The 21,901-nt window shown below is 44.2% G+C and overlaps 1 protein-coding gene across 1 annotated transcript; it reads right to left on the reverse strand.

The window, feature by feature from the left end:
* Positions 1 to 1,409: 1,409 nt before the first annotated feature.
* Positions 1,410 to 18,819, reverse strand: SIAH2 (siah E3 ubiquitin protein ligase 2). The gene is made up of 2 exons (XM_090275825.1): positions 17,899 to 18,819; positions 1,410 to 2,945 (listed from the first exon to the last, which is right to left on the reverse strand). The coding sequence occupies exons 1-2, from the start codon at positions 18,313 to 18,315 to the stop codon at positions 2,388 to 2,390; spliced, it is 975 nt and encodes a 324-aa protein (XP_090131951.1). The 5' UTR covers positions 18,316 to 18,819; the 3' UTR covers positions 1,410 to 2,387.
* Positions 18,820 to 21,901: the final 3,082 nt, after the last annotated feature.

Below are 21,901 nucleotides of genomic sequence, written 5' to 3' on the forward strand. Positions count from 1 at the left end.
CTAGGGCAGGAAGAAAACAATTGTTTTTAGAAAAATATGGCACATAAGTGGACCATGTGATGAGTTTGACAAGTGCCTATTGCTGTGTTTTAAATTGCATTTGAAATTGGAACTGTATATAGACATTTACTTTACATAATCTTTTTTGCTGTTTTCACTTCCTCCTACAACAGGTAATGACCTGGGTTTTTTGTTTGTTTGTTTGTTTTGTTTGTTTTGTTTCCTGTCAGAAAATGCTTAGTTTCAAATAAAGTAAAAGTTTACAGATTTCCAGTGACAGAAATTTAAGGGAACTGAGTAACTCTGGGAAGTAAAAGGTCACTTTTGCTGCCTAAAACTTTTGTTTTCATTTGTTAAGTTAGAACCATGTCTGAATTTGGAGCCAGGAAGTCTGATTTGGAGAATCAATGCTGCCACTACCTCTTGGGGCTTAAGATCTAACATTTTATGCTTTGGAACAACTTAATTCCACTTTTAATTACAGCTTTGCCCTTTGGTAGGTTGTTGACAAACTGGTCCTGATTTTCTCTGTCACATATAACAAAAGTGGTTAGATACAAACATGAAGTAATAACGACAAACTTGGCTAGTTTACACACAACACATTGTCCAGGTGCCATGCCTGCACTGGACAGCTACATCTGCATCAGCTCCCAGGGGTCACAATCCACCTCCTCCCCATTCTGGTTTCAGCTCCATAGATCCTTTCAGATACTGGCTTGAAATGTGAATGACTTGGTGACAAGAGCTGTCATTTCCTTTCATTTACCAAGCATGTTCTAAGCACCTTCTTTTGTTCAGGACATTGCTTTTCATTTTTATTTGAAGACTATCCTGGAAGGTAAGTTACTTTAACAATTCCTTAACTGCCAGAACTCCATCCTGGCTAAAAACTCAACCCTGCATTTCATCACAAACACAACTCCAAAGTCATCACTCCCACCTGGTGCCACTTCAATAATGCCAATGGGCTGCTAAGGTGAGCAGTCTTCAACCCTCATGGAGTATTCAGGGCTAATATTCTGAACTCTTTCAAGAGTTTAGGGTTAGGACTGAGGTAGTGGGTCGCACTGGTACAAACCCAGTACATCAGCTCTAGCCACGCCTCTTCCTTCGGATTTTGTAAGGCATGAGAAATACTCTTTTTCCACAAGTGCTGGCACTGTCAGACAAATGATAGCTCCAAGGAGGAGTTCTGTAACACCAGCGACAGTCCATGGTTCAGAGAAGTGAGTTTGGACCCCAATGCCACCCTTGACCTGTGCTATGACCTTGGACAAATGACTATTTCCTTCTGTGCAAACAGTGAGAGCTCCAAGCCCAACATAGTGGTGAAGTTTCATTGCACCTGCACACAGTGGATACACAAAAAAATACCCATTATCCAATTTGGAAAATGAAGTACAACATTCATTTTTGGAAAATATTTATTAAAAAACTAAAGTGAATGTGGCAAAAAAAGAAAAAAATCAAGACATACTTTTAAATAGCAAGCATATGACACTGGTTATAAAGCTTTTACAACTCTACTGACCTAGCCTTTCCCACCACCTACAGTTGAGGAGGGCCTCCGAGCGACGCCTCATGTAAACAGGTCATTTATACTAGTGAGCAAAAATTAATTACATGAGAACTATCAATGGCAATACGGCTCACTTTCCTAGGCAATCCACCCCAAATACAAAGAGAGATCAAATCTTAGGAGTGTGTTTCTGGGGATCTAGAGTTCTAGTTTTAATTTGGGGGTAGGGGGTGTTGGGGAATGAACTTGTAGAAAGACGGTGTCAGTAGAGTGCAATCTTAAAGCACCTTTAAAATTTGGACCCTTTCCCCGCAATTTAACTGAGTAATTCTCAAACTTTACTGTGGTAAAGAATCACCTGATGAGACTGTTAAATTCACAAGCTCTCCAAATCTGCATGCCTAAGATGAGTTACTCCAGGTTACTATGCATACTGGTTAGCTTTCCAGTTTGAGAAACACTGTTTAAAACGCATTAAAACAATTCCTACCCCCTAAACATAAGATGAAAGTAATCTTCTGACAGTCACTGTGCTTTTGTCAATTTGGAGGGACCAATATGGGGTGGACACGAAGAAGCTCCAATTCCTGACACACTGGTCTACAGGAGCCCTGAGCAACTAGTCAAAGGCTGTTCGGGAAGTAAAATTTAATAATCAAGTTACAGAATAGCCTCCAAATGACCAACAGGCCTATAGCATTCGTCCCAGGTTAATGAACTCTGTTGGGCGGATGCCAGATGAGAAGCTGCTGTTCAAACAGAACACAGGGTAAGTGGGACCTTGACCTGTGAAGACATAGTGAATAAAATATCTATAAAAACCTTTATTAACCATATAGCACTATACCCAAATAATTTTGGTGCATCATGGACAACATGTCGAAATAGTCACATTGATTCCAAGGTTCCCATTATCTGCAAAAAGGTGTGCTATGGCTGTGTCAAAAACCAGGCAGTCACTGTTCATGATGGCAGTGGCCACACCATCATGGATGGACCGGGGCGTGGCCTCCCAGGTCAGTCTCCGCCGGTTTCCGTTCAACTCCAGTCTGTAGGCAAAGTTCTCGGCCTGCTTGCGGGTGCCAATGAGCAGGACGATGGCGAAGAACTGCTGGTGACCTTCGTACTTCTCTTGTTTCTCCAGCACTAGCATGAAGTGATGGCCGAAACAGGACTGCATCATCACCCAGTCGACAGCCCCGGGCAGGTTAATGTCTGTAGCTAGAAAAACGATGTCTTCTCCCTGAAGGGTGGTAATGCTCTTATGGGCATGCATGAGATGGGACATCACGGCTTCCAGGGACCCCTGCCACTTGCAGGAAGCACCAGGACAAGGGCAGGAGTAGGGGCGGTATTCACAGATGTCTTCGTGTTCTGGCTTCTCTGTGTGGTGCAGGGTCAGGGAACAGCCTGTGGTGGCATACTGTGAGGACAGAAAGAAACACGTTGAGCCATTGGGCCTTCTCAAAAGTTCTACTGGTGTAGGCCTTTAGGGTACCCGCCCACTCAGGTTTCCGGGGCTTAAACTATGGTCTTATCTCAACTGTTTGTGCTTGAGATGAGTTGAATATTTACGAGTGCAAGTCTCAGTTCCCATTCACTATCAGTAGTGCCTTGCATAAAATCAGGGCAGGCCCCGCACCAGGAATGTGCTGCATTCCATACTCCCCATTCCAACGTTAAAAACTTGAGAACTAAAGTGCTATTAATGTAAACACCTCAAACAAAACTGCTGAGCCAGTCCTATGAAACCTGGTCTTCCCCCTTATTTTCTGTAAATCCAAAGAATTTTTTAAAGAATTTAAAATTGCTTAGGGGTAGGGTTGGACAAGGAATATGTTATCTGCAGACTAGTTTTCACCTAAAGACAATTTTGAAAATACTATAATCCCCCTCTTCTTTTTGTCTCTTCCTCTTCTTCCTGGCTCAGATTGGTGACTGGCAGGCAGGCTGTGGGGAAGGCTGCCCATTGGCTCCCTGCTCTTGCTTGTTGGAGCGATCAGCCTGGGGCAGAAGAAGGCTCGAGACCACTCACATGATAGAAATATTACCTCACCTTCTTCACCTTTGAAATCTTCCCCTGAGGGGCTCTGAACATACTTCTTGGGTGAAAGGAGATCACATGCAAGAGCTGCTTAACTAACTTGGGAGACTGCTCTTCAGTCTGGTTCCAGCCAGTGGAGGTTAAAGTGAAAAGGGCCCCATGCTCCTCTCAAAGTCCTCTGAACCTTCCCCAGACCGCTTCCTCAAGTCCAACTACATCTCTCTTCATGACCAGGTATGCCAGGTCTTCATGACAGGCCCAGGAGAAGGGGAACTAAAGTGGGCCCTGGAGTGGATGCTTGTCCTAAATGAGTTTTCTGCTGCGGTCAGTCTGCCCTTAAAACACTCCCTTAATATGGTACAAACAAAACCTTTTTTCTCCCTTGCCCTCAGGATGACATTTCTAATGGATAAATCACACCTATAATGGGAAAAGACCACACTGAAAGGAATCAGATGTTTACTCCCAACCTTCACAAAAATAACAATGTTTGTTCCTAGCTATGGAGAGTCAGCCCACAAGCAGACACCTGCCCCGAGTACTATGCTGTTCTCTTGCAAAGGATAAGGCAGCCTGAATGGCCCTTTTGGGTGAACGTAGAAGTGTGCCTCAGCCCCACGGTGCAGCAGTGGCAGGTAAACTGTCTGCCTTACAACACTTGGACGCCCCCACCCCACTGCGAGACATGAAGACACCAAACGAAGGCAGGGCCTGGCCGTTTTTCTCAGAGCCTATGTCCAACTGCTAAAAACAAAACAAAACAAAACAAAACAAAACAAATAAAACCCCACAGCTGTTTTTGCTTCTCCTTACCCTGTCTTAGGGAATCAAGCCCTTACAAACTTTAAATAGGTCAAATTCTAATTTTTACAGCTGAATTTATCATTAGCAACAAGCAGGCACACAGCACCTTCTCCATACAAAATCCCAAGCTTTAGGCACTGAGGATACAGAAGCAAAGAAGCCAGTGTGCACTCCCCTAATAAGGAAGAAGAGAGTGGCTTAAAGAAAAATGCAGCCCACTCCTTCCCATACCTAAAGTGGATGATGATAATCTTCAGTAGAAATTGCCAGAAATTTCGCTATTATTTACTTTGTCCATAGGAATTGCTCATATTTTTAACCATGGACTAGTTTTAAAAACATGGGTATAAAAAATTTAGTCAGGTGAAACAAGTTTATTTTGTGTTCCTAACAAGTATAAGGCCCTAATAAACAAATTCCTATCAACTGTGTTTTAAATCCAGAGTACAGCTAGGAATAGAGGCTTCTGATGTTCTGAGTGTTGGGTGAGGCATTTCTGCCCAGAGTGTAAAACACACAATAAAAATAGCAAGAATTAACCCAGAGCCTGGCAGATTCTCTGGCTGAAACAAGCCCTCAGTATTTGAATCTGAAGGCATTTCAGAGTGGGCTGTTCACCACAGCTGCCCAGGAATAATTCCAGGAATGAGATGAACTTTGGCAAAGAGTCTACAGAACAGTACAACCTGCGTGTCTTCCCCAACTCAAAGCCCCAATCACTCCCTGATCACCAGCTCTATGTACAGCAAATATTTATTATCTAGCAATCACTTTAGAAGTTTTTCTGGTGTAACTCAAGTAGGAATATTTATATTCTGAATTATTTGGTTTGTCTTACAAGTCACACACTCCTCCTTCAACCCAAATATAGAGGAAACCTCCCCAAATTACACAAATAGAAAAGGCATTACTTAGCATTTGTGTGGACAATGAATGACCTTATGAAAAAAGATCTTGCTACAGCCTCCGTTAACTTGAATAAGTATTTTTAAAGTGTTAGGTGCTTACTCCGCTTTTTTTCTAAACAAGTTGAACTTTAATGCCAATCTATTCCTTCTCTTTTCCATCATGGGTGAGGGTGTGTCTTCATGATCACTGATGCCACTTTTATGACGACTGGATTAGAGATGATTCTAAAAAGAAAAGATCTAGACTTTAAACATGCGTGTACTCACACGCACACATATCCATGCACTCTGCTGTCATGCTTCATGCTTGTTAACAGTCTCAGCATGACAATGACATTCCAGAACACTACGGCTTGTTACCTACATCAGGCGCTTGCATCCAGCGATCAGAGTGAGGGCTTTGGAGATTCCCCCGGGGCTGTATGAGAAACTGGGTGCCTCTGAGCTGCAAACCCCAACTGTACTGGCCCCCAGCCTTGTGTTTTCCTGACAAGTGCCAAGGGTTCTAAAGGATGGGAACCTCAGTCCCAGAGCACAGCGGGTAGTGCAGATCTTGCTCTGATGTGTCCTGTTGAGAGGGGCCATCCCCTCCAACAGCAAACTCGAATACAGCAGAAATACAGATAAGTGTGAGGGGACCAGAGGTGGTTCAAAAAGTGAGGACAGGGTGAGGAGGAGGGAGAACGGAGTGGTAGGGAAAGCTTCACTGCAGATATAGGGACTGTGGATGGAGTAGTTTCATCTGGTTCTTGCACAGGATGAATGGAGCAAACAGTGGGGATAAAACCTAAATGGGAAGGCAGGGACTTGACTATTTAGTTTATTTTCAGGGTTTTTCTACAGTGGCACTGTTGACATTTTAGACCAATAATTCTTTGTGGTGGAAACTGTTCTGAGCATTGTGGGATGTTTAGCAGCATGCCTGGCCTCTGCACACGTGATGCCCGTAGCAACTGCCCCTCCCCGTCTCTCCCCCAGGTGTGCCGACTAGAAATGTCACCCGGCTTGGTCAAATGTTTCCTGAGGGGCACCAATGGCCACGCTGAGAGGCACTGATTTCAATGAATGACAAAACCTGGCTGGGCAGCCACAGTCACGGCTGTGAGGAGGGGCCCACGCGCGCAGGCAGGGCAGGCTGGTCACACTGCCCCGCCCCACAGGCAGCACCCAGGACAGCTCGGGAATACCAGCCCCACACATAGGCAGGTCTTCATCATCTGCAAAGCACGAAGGAGGCCAGGGAGCTGGTTCCACCTGATTACAGACTGACTCATTAAGACTACGGGGTTATTTGTGGCTACTTGGAGAGCAGAGCGGCTCCTTGAGCTCCCTCTCTGGTTGTCTTTCACTACCCAGGACAGCTTAGGAGTCAAACAAAGAATATTTTGAGAAAAAGGAACTAATTTACATCTGCCTTCAGTCCCCAGCCTCCAACCCCCAACCCAACAAACACCAAAACCAAGGTGGAGAAATATGCTGCTTTTAGAAGCAGGTTCTAAAATGAACTTTTTCCTTGGTTTGCAAAGGAGAAAATAGCCCTGTGAGGCCTCTCCCTAAGGAATGGGGAACACACCTCACAAATAAGCAACCAGCAATTAGGCTCTCTAGCCTTCTCTGGCATGTCGCAAGAGGTTTCACTTTTTCCACCCTGGCTAGAGCTTGTCCCACCAGACGTGAAGAGTTCAAAGGACACTTGCGAAAGCCTGGTTCTTAGGTGCACATTCCTGGTCCTGAGAAGAAGCACCGGGGCTGGTTCACAAAGGGCTGCCTGTGGGTCCTGGTACCTGTCCCCAGACAGAAATAAGGTTTCTCCATAGGGAAATATTTGCTGATGAAGAGGGAATACACTTAAGTCAACCTCTTGGGGGGAAGGGGAACGAAAGAGATACGTCACACACAGAAACCCAAAGCTAAAGAAAACTGTAGGGAGGGGTAGGATGACCCAGCAGACTGAGAAACAAAGAAATGTTGAAATAACATTTCTGGCTATTCTTTAGAAACTCTTTGCATTGCTGGGGCTCAAAAGTCTTGTGCAAACATGTTCTGCCACGAAAGGCAATGTGTGACCTCGTGCCTCATTTTTCAGTCTTTGCAGAAAGCAGTACATAGAGCTAATTCTTTTCATAGGCACAGGGTTTGAAGATTGTATTTAAGCTGGAATTTAGGTAGGGTTTTGGCAAAGTAACCCCTTTACATACAAATAGGACCAGATATGTCAGAAACATAGTCAAACACTAGCACCTGTTAATTTACCTAATAAACAGAGTTGCATTATATTTGTTTCTGGAATGAGGATATAAACAGAACAACCCTTCCTAGCCAGGTGCTAGCTGAAGGTCATGAATCCTGTGACTGTTTTAGAACACTTAACCTATTTAATTATATGTGTGTCCATGAAGTTCAAGGAACAAGTTGTTGAACTCCAACAATCAACGTCTACTACAGGGGCAGCCCCAGGAGCTTGGGCAGAAACGTCCCTTGAGGGAACTGTGAGGCAACGGCCCTGCCTCCACCTGCTTCCCTCCTAGGAAAACAGTGAAATTTATCGGCAAAATATCTGCCAGTACCTCAAATGAGAATGTCTCAAGGAAAACAAAGCACAATTGATATTTTGTTGTTGATGCTCATAAACTTCTGAATTAAATCCAAGAAATGACCTTGTCTTGGGAGTATGCAAAAGCCAGCTGTACTTGGCTTTAGTCTAAGTAAGCTGTAATGATCACAAAACACGCACTAACAGCTAAACGCAGTGCATGACCGGACCCGAAGAAACAAAATTGTCACACAAGGATGCAACTGGAGCAACAACTGAAATTTGAATATGGTGGATTAAATAATAGAATCTACTGCACGTCAAATTTTCTGATTTTGGTAGTTATACCTTACGTATATAAGAAAATGTTTTTAGGAGAAATACAGTGAGGTGTTTAGGGGCAAGGGGCAGGATGCATGAAATTTACATTCAAATGGTAAAAAATTTATATGAACAGAGTGAGCACAAATGAAAAAGTGGGGCAAAAAGGAAACAATGAGTGAATCTGGAAAAAGGGAATTTTTTTGTACTATTATTGCAACTGATTTATGTATACGTTTGAAATCATATAAGAATAAAAATGTTAAAAATATGAAATCGTATAAGAATAAAAATATGTTGAGGGAAAAGTTAGCATATTTATTCTTTATGGGATAGAGATTCCTTTTGCAGAACTGGTTGAATGAATGAAGTGTTATCGTCACAGTGTTTTGTTTTGTTTTTTAAGAAAAATATTTTAACTATATATCTATGTACCAATGCAACTTAGTTTTTCTTTTACTAGAGGATCTTTTGGACTCATTTGAGTGAACCAACAAAATTTCACAACGAAGAAATCAATGGTTATAATAAACAGTACTTCTTTGACCTCCATAGAAGCCAAAGCCTTCTTGTTCTTTTGATCCTTCTGAAGATTTGTAGACACCTGACAAGTCTGTGGCCCTGGAGAGTAGTTTCCAGCCACCACCCTCAAGGGTCCAAAAAAGGTCCAAGGTTTTTGCTTCAGGATGACATACGAAAAAGGAGCTCGAGGAATGAAACTTATTCCCACCTGCCCATGACTGTAAAGCAAAGGTGCTGTTGTCGTTTTAACAGCTGTATGTTCTTCTTGCTCAAAAGGCGTTTACAACCCTTGGTAGAGTAGCTATAATTAGAACTCAAGTACGCAGTGTCCTGTGTGACCTTGAATTGAGACTATCATGTCACCTCTGAGTGCGTCTACAAAACTGTCTATGACTCACCTCTTGACTATTGTTAATAGTGGAGGAGTTCAGACATGGGCAATAGGAGAAAGTGAAATCTCTCCTTATGAATTAATTATAATACTCATCTTGCATCTGTCTAGTATCCTTCCTCTAAGAGTCTTAGCAAATTTTCACTTAAATTGAGTGGTAAATTCCTCACCTCCACTATGAGGTAGTGCAAAGAGATAATTACCAATCAACAGCACAGTAACAGTTTCGCAGAGAATAATAATAGGATAAAACAGTATCACTCAGGACCAGAACTATCAAACAGTGAAGAGACCAAGAAAATACTCATATTTAACTTTACAATCTACCTTCTGGAGAAGGCAGTTCTAATTAAAATCTTGGGCTCAAAAAATCCCCCTTTTGCCTGAGAAAGTTGACAAACCCCATGTTGCAGACAGCTTTCATTCTAAAGGTATCTTGGTGGAAGCCTTTGGCATGATATTATCGCAGTAATCTGAGAACATCCTGCTTTTGGGGAAATGGAGGAGTACATTTAGCCTTACAAAGACTCCCTGGACTGGCAGGGGTTTATTTTTAATCTTAGCAGCTTTAAACAAACGTTGACTTTTGACCAAGTATGTTTCTCATCTGCCCATAGCCAGAGTTAGCAGGCAACCAGACACTGTCTTGGAGAACCAGTTTTGTAAGGTCCCTTATGAGTCTATGTTCAAGCAAACAAAAGCACCTTAAAGTAAAAGCCATACTACCAGTACCTTGCCCACCCTTTCAACATGCCCTTACTCTTCTATGCCATGCTCTCACCTGCATAATCCGGTCAACTGCCCAGACAGCTTGTCAGACAGTGCTACATCACCCTCTCCTCCCCCCAGCAATCCTTATGTCTTGACTAGAGATTTTATTTATTTTTAGAGAGAGGGGAAGGGAGGGAGAAAGACGGGGAGAGAAACATCCATGTGTGAGAGAAACGTCAATGGTTGCTTCTTGCAAGCCCCCAACCAGGAGCCTGGCCCGCAACCCAGGCACTTGACACTAATCAGGAATTGAATCTGTGACCTTTCGGTTTGCAGGATGACGCCTAACCCCCAACCCACTTAGCTACACCAGTCAGGGCAAGAGCAATTACACTCACCAGGAGACCTAAGTGGTAGGGTTACCAGATTTAGCAAATAAAAATACAAGATGTCCAGTATGTCCCGGGCAATATTTGGGTTATACTTTTATCAAAAAATTGTTTATCTAAAATTCAACCCTAATAAGAGGGCCATTCTGGTTCCCCTGCCATCTCTCCAAAAGCTGCTATGAGAGTCTGGAATAGGAAGGGGATCACTGTTCCTCAGCAGGGTGGCGCAGGCAACAAAAAAGGCAGGAGGTTGTAGCAGGACATTGTGTGTGTAAATTACAAGGACCAGACTGGAGTTTCTGCTCCCCAAACTCACAAGCTGTGTGTGTGTGTGTGTGTGTGTGTGTGTGTGTGTGAGACTTTGGGCAAACCTCTTAAAGGGGGATACTAACTGCATCCTATTTTCTTTAAATGTAATTAGGAGGATAACGGATAACATGAGATAATACACCTAGCTTAGACAAGGTAAGCAATGTTCCGTATTAGCGACTCCACTGGCCTGCCCACATGACTGCGCCACATCTTCCATCCTTTTCTTTGTGGGCAGACTGCCACTCATCCTTCAAACTGCAGTTCTGACGCCACCATTGCAGGGGTCTCCAGCCTCCTTTGCTCCTACCACTTCAGAAGGGCCCTGCTGCTCTGTGAGACTCAGTTTCGGAAGGAAGAGATGGGAGGGGAGGCATTGGCTGGCGAGGCAGCTGGGTTGTAAGAAGCGGAGGGCTTGGACTGCAGGGGGTGCCGGGGTGGGTACTATGAAGTTAGTAGGTAGTCAAGAGAAGCTGCATCTAGCCTGAGGTTGTATCAGAGAGAAGAAGCAAGCAACAGCATTAAGAAAACCATAAGGATAACACTCAGTGCTGGGGATGCTGGGAAAAGATGGGTACTCCACTGTAAATGATTTCAAGTGAGAAAGCAAGCTGGCTCTGCTATTAAAGCTTTTATTTTCTTCATATACCCTTTGGCTCTTCCATTCCACTTCTAGGAATTTATCATTAGGAAATAATACTTTTCTCATACACAAGGATTTAGTTATAGCAGTGCTTTTCTTCTTATAAAATATTACAGTAAGAAGACAATTATTTATATGACCATAAACAAGAGCTTAATTAAGTACTCAGGTACTGCTATAAAATTGCAATACTATGCAGTCATTTATTAAACATTTTCCTAAAGACCACTTATCAATGTGGAGAAATGACCACGATGTGTTAGATGTAAAATAGATTATGAAATAATGTGTGGATTCTCTATCTTACCTGCTTTTTGTAATAAAAGAAAAATTCCACCGATGTAGAGGCAAGTTGGCAAGGGCATGTAAAAAATGGTGTAGTGGTTATTTCTAAGCAGGGGGATTATAGCGGATTATAATTTTATGTCACTTTCTATGTTCTACATTTTAAAATAATGATAATTTTTAACAACACATTTTATAATGTGTAAAAAACCCACACAGATTTAAAAATGTTGCTTTTAACCTAAACCAGGCTCTCTCTTCTAAAAGTATTAAAGAATTGAAAAAAGTCTCATTACTGAAAAACTAATGCCAAGGCCAATTTACCCAGCTCTATGAAAACCCTACGTGATTAGGATTAGGGAAGAGAAGCTCAGTGGGAAAATGTATGGGAGAAAATAAAGATTCCTTTTTTCTTTTTAAACTTTATGCCTGGACCTGACCTCCTACACTGGACATTGCTTCTCATTGTGCACATCTGTTAGTGTTTATTCGTGCTGGGGCCAAGTATGAATTATTACCAAGTTTGATCCTTACAACAATCCAATCATCATCCCATTTTACTAATAAGCCACTGAGGCTTGGAGAGGTCACCAGCCAGTCACAGTGGGATCTGGACCAGGAGGCTCAAGTAGGTGGGGGCTGACCTCAAAACTACCAGAGTAAGAGGTAGCCTGGGGAAAGGTGTGACCCAAAGACACTGCCTTTGTTGGTTCAGAGTTTTAAAATAGGGGCCCAGGCCCACACATTTAATACCAGGTATACATTCCATTCACCTCTACAGTGTCTGGGGCCAAAAACTTATCTCACAGACACTACAGAGTCTAAAAATCATTACATAAACTCTGTACCCAAATGGAAATGAGAACAACAGTTCCTCAATTTTTAAGAAGCTCACAAAGAATGATGGGCATCTGGAGCAAAGGTGATGAAATACTGCTGGACGACTTTTAGTATCTCTTGTAAGTCTTAGGAAACACACCCTGAAGTTTAATAAAAAGATACATTTGATCAGGAAAAGTGTTTAACTGTTTTATCTTCCGTTTCAGGACGTCCGGAGTGCAATCACATTCTAATGCCCCACATCAGATCACACCCTGCAGGACTTGCCTAATGGCCCCAACTTCTGCCATTCACTTTAGTAAATGTGTACCTACCATGTGACCCTTTCAAGGACTGGGGACCTTATGCATGTGAATGAGAAATGCCACTGTTTACAAGTGTAGTCAGATGTACATGTATGGCTCTTAAGACATTCCACAGTACATAGGACTTCAAATGCAGAACAAAGAATCTAATTCAGCCTCAGGCTGGGGACTTTATAGGCCAGACCTGCTGTACTTTCGGATTTGCCTCCACTCTGGTTGTACTAAAGACCAACTTTAAGTAATAATGATTTACTCTAGTCCAGTTCCAGGCCATGGTGACCTGTGAAAAATCTTTGGCCAACTGTGTGTGGAATCAGCATTAAACTTTAGTACTCCTACATAGCATTCTAGAGCTTCTGTTCTTAATTTTACACTTAAAAGCTGTATTTTCAACTTCGTCGTTTAGAATCTTGAGCCTCGCTATAACTGTATGTGGACTCCAGGGCTTGCCAGCGCTTGCTCCTATGAGCCAACCCGGTCAAATGCAGCTAGTAGAGAGGACCGCAGGGGCAGTTTCCAAAGAAATTATTTTGTTGTAGAGGATTTTTTAAATTTAAGAAGAGATCTTTGAAATGGTTTTGGCAAACTGACTGATCCTTTCAGTATTCTAGATGATCAAGCACTCTCACCTAGGTACAACCCTAATATCAGTCATCTTCTATTTGATGTGGTAAGCAAAAGCCCTTGATACCACTTCAAATCTGATCTTAAAGCACTGACCAGCTAGGTATTACCTGCATTCTTTTTAATGGATGAACAAACAGGCGCAGGGAAGTACGTGACTGAACCAAGGTCATATGAGGCCAGGCTGAGCATCCAGCTTTATCTCCTGGCTAGTGCTCTCTTCTCTGGAGCAGTTTACTAGGTTCTGAAAAAAAAAATCCTTGGTAAAATCACTTAGTCCAAGCCTTTTTCTTAAAGATGAAGATACTCCAGTGCAAAGAAATAAACCGGCTGGTATAAAGTCAAACACAGAGTCACTAGTACACAGTTCAGGTCTCCCAGTGGACAGAAAGGAATGTTCTTTCGGCAAAATAAAGGTGAAAAGAAAATAAGCTATAAAATCACATATAGCTGGGAGATATCCAAATTCCAGAGTTCATGCAGATAAGGCTCAATGAATGCTTTCTAAAAGAGAATCAGAGGAAAAAAAACAAAAACATAAACTTGAGATTTTAACACTAAAAATAATCCAAATTTTTGGCTTTTCTTAAAAAAAAAAATCCAAAGCTCTGGCATGGCTGCACACACATTTCCACCCCTACCAATAATCCAGTACCGAGCAAAAGCAGCCCTTTGCAGGTAGCATGTGCTCCATAGCTCCCAAGGGTCTCTACTGGCCTTGGGGCCTCCCCAACCCTGAGGCCAGGGATCTGATGACTCTCTCCTGGTATTTAGAATTTGTCACCACTGGACTAGATGAGTACACACTGGGAGCTTTTACTTATTTTAATTTTTTTAAAGATTTTATTTATTCATTTCCAGAGAGTGGGTAAGGGAGGGAGGAAGGGGAGGAAGGCAGGGAGAGAAACATAGATGTGTGAGAGAAACATCGGTCAGTTGCCTTTTGCGTGCCCCCAGTAGGGGGCCTGGTCCACTACCCAGCCATGTGCCCTGACTGGGAATTGAACCAGTGACCTTTTGGTTCACAGGCCTGTGCTCAACCCACTTAGCCACACCAGCCAGGGCCAGACTGGGAGCTTTTAAACTTTCAACTGGGTTATCTAACTTGTCAGTGTCCCCCCCCCCCCCCCCCCCGCCAAGGAACTAAAACAACACCTCACAATGCAAATGCAGGGACGACTTGCTGACTGAGGCTTTCCAGTTCAATAATTATTTAAAGATATGCTACTAGAAGCTTTTAGTGAATACACAGAAAACATGGAAAGAAAATGTATCATAGTGTAAGTGGGCTGGAGTGGTTTGAACATTTCCCACAGTTGTGGAGAGAACTACTTGGCTGATATTAAAATAAAGTGTTGAGTGGGGGCATAAATGTGTCAACCTTCACTTCTCCTACACCCATGCTCCACTGGGGTGGTGAGTCTGAGATATGGGGAACCGGATATCAAAACCTCTCAGGCATGCAACTAGCTATAGAATGGACTAAAAATACCACAAGTGGAAGTGAGCCATACTCTGACAGAGAGCCTTTTTTAAAAAGGAGACCTGAGCTAATAATGTACATGGTGCCCTCTATCAAAGGTGCTGGTGGCAGCCTAGTCTTTAATTAAGTGGCCCCACAGCTACATAAGAAAGCTGTTTGGCAGCACATCCATCTTGGGGCTAACTGAAGCATGAAAAATGCAGAAATGTAATGAAACCCCCTCCAAATATTAGGTTTGTAGGTTATTTTTCCTCTAATACTCCTACCCCATGGCCTACAAAATTTCTGCTAATGAATTTTAATAGTGAGCAGGTATGTTGTCTTTTGGGGATGTTCCCAGAAGAGGTTCATCTGGTGAACTCATCCAACCAGATGGTTTTGTTACTGTTAACCTTGAGTTATAATTTGGAACCTTGGAGATAAGCTCAGATTCAAAATCCCTATGTAGTGAGTCGTACAAAGGATGTGTGACTTTGAGATGCAGGTTCACGGGCTGGTCCATTTACTAGCTGTGTGATCTTGACAAGTGACTTAACACTTAACCTCTCTATAGGCATGAGTTTTCTCATCTGATAAAAAGAAAGGAAAACTAATAAAAGCTGACCCACATGAAGTAGCTGGCACACACAAGGCACTCAATAAGCATTCCACATAACCTCCCCTTCATTTCACAGAATACTAAACGCTACAGGGCTTTATAGATTGAGCAGTCCAATCCCCCCCTAAACACACGAGGAAATCAAGGCCCCAGAAGTGCTCTCAGACAAACAATGACAGCTCCAGCAACTCTTGAGACCTGAGCTTTGGTACTTCACCCAACATTGGTTTTCTCATATAAGCCAACCGAGAGATTCTAAGAGAAGGTAGAAACAGTGACAAGGCAGTGCCTTTGATTTCCAGCAGCAAGTGCAAGCCAAAGGGCTAGGTACACAGGCCTATTTGCTGAAGTTTGACATAGGCCTTACTACTCCCTACCGCTTTCACCCTCCCCAACTAAACACATCTTGGTTGCTTGTTGGGTCTCTATATATATCCAAGTTTGGTTCATCCAAACTGGCTGAGCTGCCCTGTCAATAGTTTGGATTACTGGTCAGCCAAAGTTGAGGCATGATACACCAGCTACAACTCCAACCCCACCCCCTGCTTTCTTTCTCTCTCTCTCTCTCGCTCTCCTCTCTCTCTCTCTCTCTCTCTCTCTCAAACACACATAGACACACACACACGAGTGACACCAAGATCACTTTTTAAGTTTGGTTCCTGGTCTGTAGGGGAATAATTGACCCTGTTAAAATTTCAGCTTTCAAAGTGATAGCTTTGGCCAAATGCCTTCTTAGAGAATAGGAACATGGAAAATCATGATGTGCACAGAAAGGCTGAGTACCCCCTGATTCCCAAGAGAACTGTTCTTCAAGAAAGACTTCACTAGCATGTTAGATGTTAGAAGGAACATATACTTCAGTAGGAACCATAATCCTAGATCCTGAAAGTGAAACCTCACACTTAATATAGCATGTTATAACTATTTCCTTCACTTTCTCTTGGGAGAAAAAGAATGTTTTTTAAAAATAAATTATGAAATACTGATTGATATCAAACACTTATTTCTGAACTATAATTCATCATAAGCCACTTCTTCTACTGGCCACTGAAGGTTTGGGGGAAAGTAAAAGGCTGAAAAGATGGTTCCCCAGAAATCCTATGGTGTACTCCCAGTGCAACTCCAGTCCCCACAATGTATTTCAACATCAAGTATCCAACTCTTATGTCCACTATCACCAAATCTTCTCTTGATCATTAAGAAAAATATAGACATAGTTTGCCTATAGGTTATGAGAAATAACTATTGGACTGGGTGGATTAGTAAGCATCATGAGTGGTTGAAAGCCAAGTAATTTATTAAGGTTAACAGAAAACCCATAGTCCAAACATGAATTCAAACCCTTATTTGAATATGCTATTTTAAATTTGATCTGTGGTAGGGCACAAATTAAATCATTCATTTTACTGACTTAAGTCCCAAGCTTCAATTCTCAGGTGGGTTATTTTTAATTTAAAAATAAGCTCTTGCCCTATAAAAATAAGCAGCACTAAGGAGAAATGCAAGACAGCCTAAATGGTTCAAGAGACAAAGCAGTTACTTTAAAACAACCTCAAAAGTATTAATGACATTATTTCCATTTCTAAGTTTAGAAAATGAACTTAGCAAAAACACCTTTATGGTATAGCTCTAGGTTATAATGAAGTAATACAGACAAGCATATCACTGACACTGTTCCTTGAGATTTTTTTAAGTAACAGATTTAGGTAAACAGATGTTATGACCACACAATGCACTATTATGCAGTCATTTAAAATAAAGCAAGTGGGAACTATGCTTCAGCCACAGAAAAACATGTGTGACAATATAAATTCAAAACAGCAAGTTGCAGAAGCCATTTTTTGGGGGAAAATAAGTATGCCTCTGTGCGCGCGCGTGCGTGCGTGCGTGCGTGTGTGTGTGTGTGTGTGTGTACCTTATCGACACACACTGACATCTAGGATTCTAAATTCAGCTTCAATAGTATATTTGTATTTAAAAACTGTAACAACAGCTCCTGCGTCGCCTTCCTGTTAAATTCTTGATCAACTTTTGTTTTCATCCCACTTAGCAAAAACAAGCAAACAAACAAACAAAAAAACCCATAACTCTCCAGTCCTTGGAAGACAACCGCGAGGAAAAGGCGTGGCTTGCAGGGTTTTCTTGTTGCAGGAGGAAAGAAAAAGACTGTAGGCGCCCCCTCCCACTTTTCACCTATACTCCAGAGCGCTCCCACGTGTCAGGGGAGCGCAGATGGCAGGTGCGGGGTGCAGGAAGAATTTGGTATCTATCCTGTCAAGCCAGTGCTGATAAGGGGTTCGTGTAGCTCGCCCATTCCTCCCTCCTCAAACTCCCATAGACACCTTCTCCGTCCAAGTTTTACTTGGCGGCCCAGCCCTGACCGCACGCCGAAGTAGACATCCGCAGAGCATACAGGCACTGCATGGGGGAGCTGTGATGTATTTTAACAACTATCGCGTGCCAATTAGTGCTGGGGCAACTGTCAGCCCAGAGCTACTCTCACAGTGGGCAGATGAGGTATAGGGGAGGGTGGACAAAACGTAAACTTTTTTTTTTTTTAAATAAGAGAGATGCCACCTGCCTCTCAGCGCCAGCAAGTGTGCTGGAGGAATTAGGAGTTCTGGGAGATCGCCAGGCAGAGAAGCGCAGGTGGCACCTGGGCTTACCTTGCAGGGAAACAGGACTGCCGAGGCCACCTTCTCCATAGCAAGGTTCCTGATACTGGGCGTCAGGGCGCCCCTGCACGTCGGGCAGCAGCTCAACTTCTGGCGGCATTGGTTACACACCAGGTGCCCGGCCTGGCACTGCAGGATGGGGGGCAGGACATAGTCAAAACAGACCGGACATTCGAAGAGCGAGGTCAGCTCGTGGTGCTGCGGGGATACCGGGCCAGCCCCGCCGCCGCCGCCGGGGTCCGAGATCACCGCCGCCGCGGCCGGCACCGCGGACGAGCCGGCGCCCGCAGACGAGATGGTGGCGGCGACCGAGGGCGCTGCCGGGGACGGGGCGTGCTGGGTCTGCGGCGGCGGCTGCTTGCTGCAGGGTTTGTTAGCGCTGGGGCCGGTGGAGGACGGGCGGCTCATCGCGCTCCGAACCAACCATGGAACTGCGGGCGCCTGCCTACCGAGGGGCCGCCGGGGTCAAGGCGGTGCGCGCCCCCAGGGCGGCGGGCTCCAGGGCAACGCCACCGCGCCCGCACGAACCCAGGCAACGGAGACTGACGGCGCTGGGCAAGCTGGGGGCAGGACCGAGCTGACGACCTCCGCCGCCCGAGGCGTTGCGAACACGCTCCGCGCCCCCAGGCCCCTCCTCCCGGCGGTGTCGCGGCCCCAAACCCGAGCGTTGCGCAGAACCCCAGCACCCAGCTTTTGGAGCGGCAGCTGACGTAAGCCCCGGGGGCGCGCGCGGACGTGACGCCTGGACACGTGTACGGCCGCCCCGGCGCGCGGGGACTGGCAGAAGCACCCAGTGACTGGGCGCCGGCTCCGCCCGGCTCCAGCTGGCAGCGCAGGGTACTTCCCAGCGAGGGCGCTTCCTGCTTGGACTGCGGGCCTATCTCGCGCTTTCAAAGAGTGTGTTCGGCTCTCCGTGGCTGCACGGGGTCTGGTTTTCGGAGTTGGGGAGGGGACTGCCCTTCGGGAAGGCGTCGCTGAAGTCGTCTGGCCACACCCTGTGGAGCCACTCCGACGCGCCCCCTGGGCTCAAACCAGAAGGGCAACTTCAAGCGGGGCGGGGGCACCCCCAGACAGGTCGGAAAAAACCAAGAGGTTTCTCTTCCCGAGTTGAGTCACCAACCAGCTCCCGGAGGAGGCGTGTGGCAAAGCCTGCTGGGCTTAGTCTAGAACACGGGGTCAGGACAGGGGGCTTGGGTTAGGTTTGCAGTGGGCAAGGCACCTAGTGTCGGGCTGTTAAGAGTAGGTTTGGGGCACTCTTTGGTCTTGCGCCGCACCGTGGGGAGGAAGTAAACTATTCCCCTGCGAGTGGAAAGGCCAAGTCTTCATTGAATTGAGCTCTGGTTTGCTTAGTAGGCTGGGGAGGGCGTTCAGGGACAGTGTTGACTAAAAGAAGAGTTTGAGATCCCCTAGAAGTGGCAGAAATACGGGTTGGGTCGTGAGGCCCTAGGAAGACAATGGGTAACCCTCCAACATAACTCACTGCGTCCTCTTGAGATTCCCGCAGAAGTTAAAGGCTTTGATGCGAGGTGTAGCATTCACCATGAGAGTGAACCATACGTTAATTTCAGGTATACTGTGTGCTTTTCGGCATACTATGAGCTACTGACACTGGAATTCGATGAAGGGGATACTTAGATGGGATTCAGATGATTCTTTGTAGGAGAGGCAGTGGGAAGGAACAAGGGACACGACGGGTGAAGAATACTTACTGTCCCTGGCAGTGTGGATTTCTTTCATTTTCTGTGCCTCTATTTTCCCATCTGTAAAAGTGGAATGAAAAGAGTATCTATCTTATAGGTGAGATAGACAGGATTAAATGAGTTTGATATATTCCAAGAACCTGGCCCGTCATAAGTACTGCTTATGTGTTAGCCGTTACTTTAAAAATATTTTAATGAATGTTTACTATTCATATTGATTACCAGTAAATAGAATCTCTTTAAGAAATATGCTGTGAGAGCCCAGAAAAATTAAGTTTAATCTTAATTTCTTAGGAGGACTGCATACATGGAGTTGGTGGAATATGATCTAAATCTTGAAAAAAAATTAATAAATGTGATGTCATTCAATCATTCAGTAAATGTTTCCTGAGCAGTTGCTATGGGCCAGCCTTTGTGTGGGCTCTGAAAATGGTTCTCATTCAGTTTCCCTTCTAGTAAGGGAGCAATGTGGATAACCAAACACTCATGGGAGAGGATTTCAGATAAATAGGTGGATGTGGGTGGGGGTGAAGACATTGTAGCAGGAGCTAAATCACAGGAGAGAAGGCATTTGGGAGTGCATTGGACTTGGGGGTTAGGGGTGGCACATGGGAGCCTCAGTTACCCTGATAAGACCTTTACCTCAGTGACAGGGGTAACCACTGAAGGTTCTTGAAAAGCACTATAACTTGGCTGACTCAGAGTTTGGAAAGGGGAGTACACAATAATAATAACTAATATTTATTGAGTGCCCACTATGTGCCAGGCGTGGATGGTTCATCCTAAGGACTCTGCAACAACTCTTATGTGATGGATACCATTGTTCTCATTCCATTTTAATAGTAGAACCTGAGACACAAGGAGATTAATTAGCTCAGGATCACACAGCTGATAATGTTTGGAAAAAGCTCCAGAGCCCTTCTTCTTAACTACTAGTCTATATCCCTTCAATTTTGCCCAGCTCCTACTTATAGTCTGGTTAAGGGGTTAAGATTAGCACACTCAACACAGCCAGAAAACAGATGCATGGCCTGTTATAAAGCACTGAATTTTGTAGGTGCACTTTACATAAATTCTTTCCTTAGCTGGCCTTTAGAGGAAAAGATTAAATCATAGTCTATTTATTCCATTTGTGCTTTTTTATGTCATAAAGAATATAATAGTGACAACAACAGAAAAAATCAGCCACAGTTTCACTTGTATTGGAGAAAATATGATATTTTCCGTTTTTAATTTAACACCCAAGCAAGTGGAATTTTAGAAAGAGAGAGAGAGAAACATCAATGTGAGAGAGAAAAACATCAATTGACTGCTTCCCTTACACACCCCAACTGGGGACTGAACCCTCAACCTAGGTATGTGCCCTGACCTGGGATCGAACCCGCAGCCTAGGTATGTGCCCTGACTGGGGATCAAACCTGCAGTCTTTTGGTGCATGGGACAACGCTCCATCCAACTGAGCCACTTAGGGTGCAAGTGGAATTATTACCAAGGTTTATTTCCTTTACTTTAACTTTTGGTCTCTTAGTGCAGGTGTCCCCCATACCCAGGGCTTGATAGCTCTCATTGGTCTCATTGGAGAAGTGAGGTCCCCACCTTTGCCATGTTGACATGAGCTTTCAGTGTTCCAGCCAGCTGGGCCCTGGTTGTTTAAAAGGCAGTTTGGTTTCAGAGGTGTTGAAATAATGAACAGGAAAAGCTATTCTTTGCAGAGAGATTTGGTTTATTTTTCCAAAAATACAGCTAACCTGTCCACTTTTACCCTGGTAGATATCTCTCACGGTATGGAGAAATTTCTTCTTGTTTCCCTCTTCACATCATTGCACTCCTGATTAAGTCGACCAGGTAATTCAAAACAAAACAAAACAAAAATCAGAAGTCTCTTTTGGCAGTTGCTGAAGATAGATGGAATGAGAGTGGACAAGCCTGCTGGTTGACCCATATTAATGACCTCTCCAGGCTGCCAGGCTGGCTTTTCCAGTCCTTCTTCCTCCTTCCTTAAGACTTTTGATTCAGAGAAAGGTGGTTTGTGCACACTGGACACTGAGCTAGAGCGTTCTATCAGGAGGGCATATATGCTGTTGTGAGATTTATCTGCCCTGAAGAGTTTCTACTGTTGCTGGGTTTGGGTTTTATAGGTGACTTTGTGGCCTGGAGAGGAAGAGGGGTGGTCTCCTGATTCATGACTCATTGACCATACTTGCTGCATGACAGGTTGACCTCCTTCCTCCACCCAGTTCATCCTGGACTGCATAAAACTGACATGTGCAAAGCAGGACACCTCTCCTTAACCT

This window comes from Furipterus horrens, unplaced genomic scaffold (assembly GCF_987537825.1).
Source record: "Furipterus horrens unplaced genomic scaffold, mFurHor1.1.pri manual_scaffold_1, whole genome shotgun sequence".
Classification (NCBI taxonomy): domain Eukaryota; kingdom Metazoa; phylum Chordata; class Mammalia; order Chiroptera; family Furipteridae; genus Furipterus; species Furipterus horrens.

What these genes read in the sequence shown, in the direction of transcription:
- SIAH2 (XM_090275825.1), bottom strand. Translation starts at nt 18,315, where the DNA reads ATGAGCCGCCCGTCCTCCACCGGCCCCAGCGCTAACAAACCCTGCAGC. An exon ending in CAGTCCTGTTTCCCTGCAAG is followed by an intron (nt 2,946 to 17,898) that starts GTAAGCCCAGGT and finishes CTGTCCTCACAG; the next exon opens with TATGCCACCACAGGCTGTTC.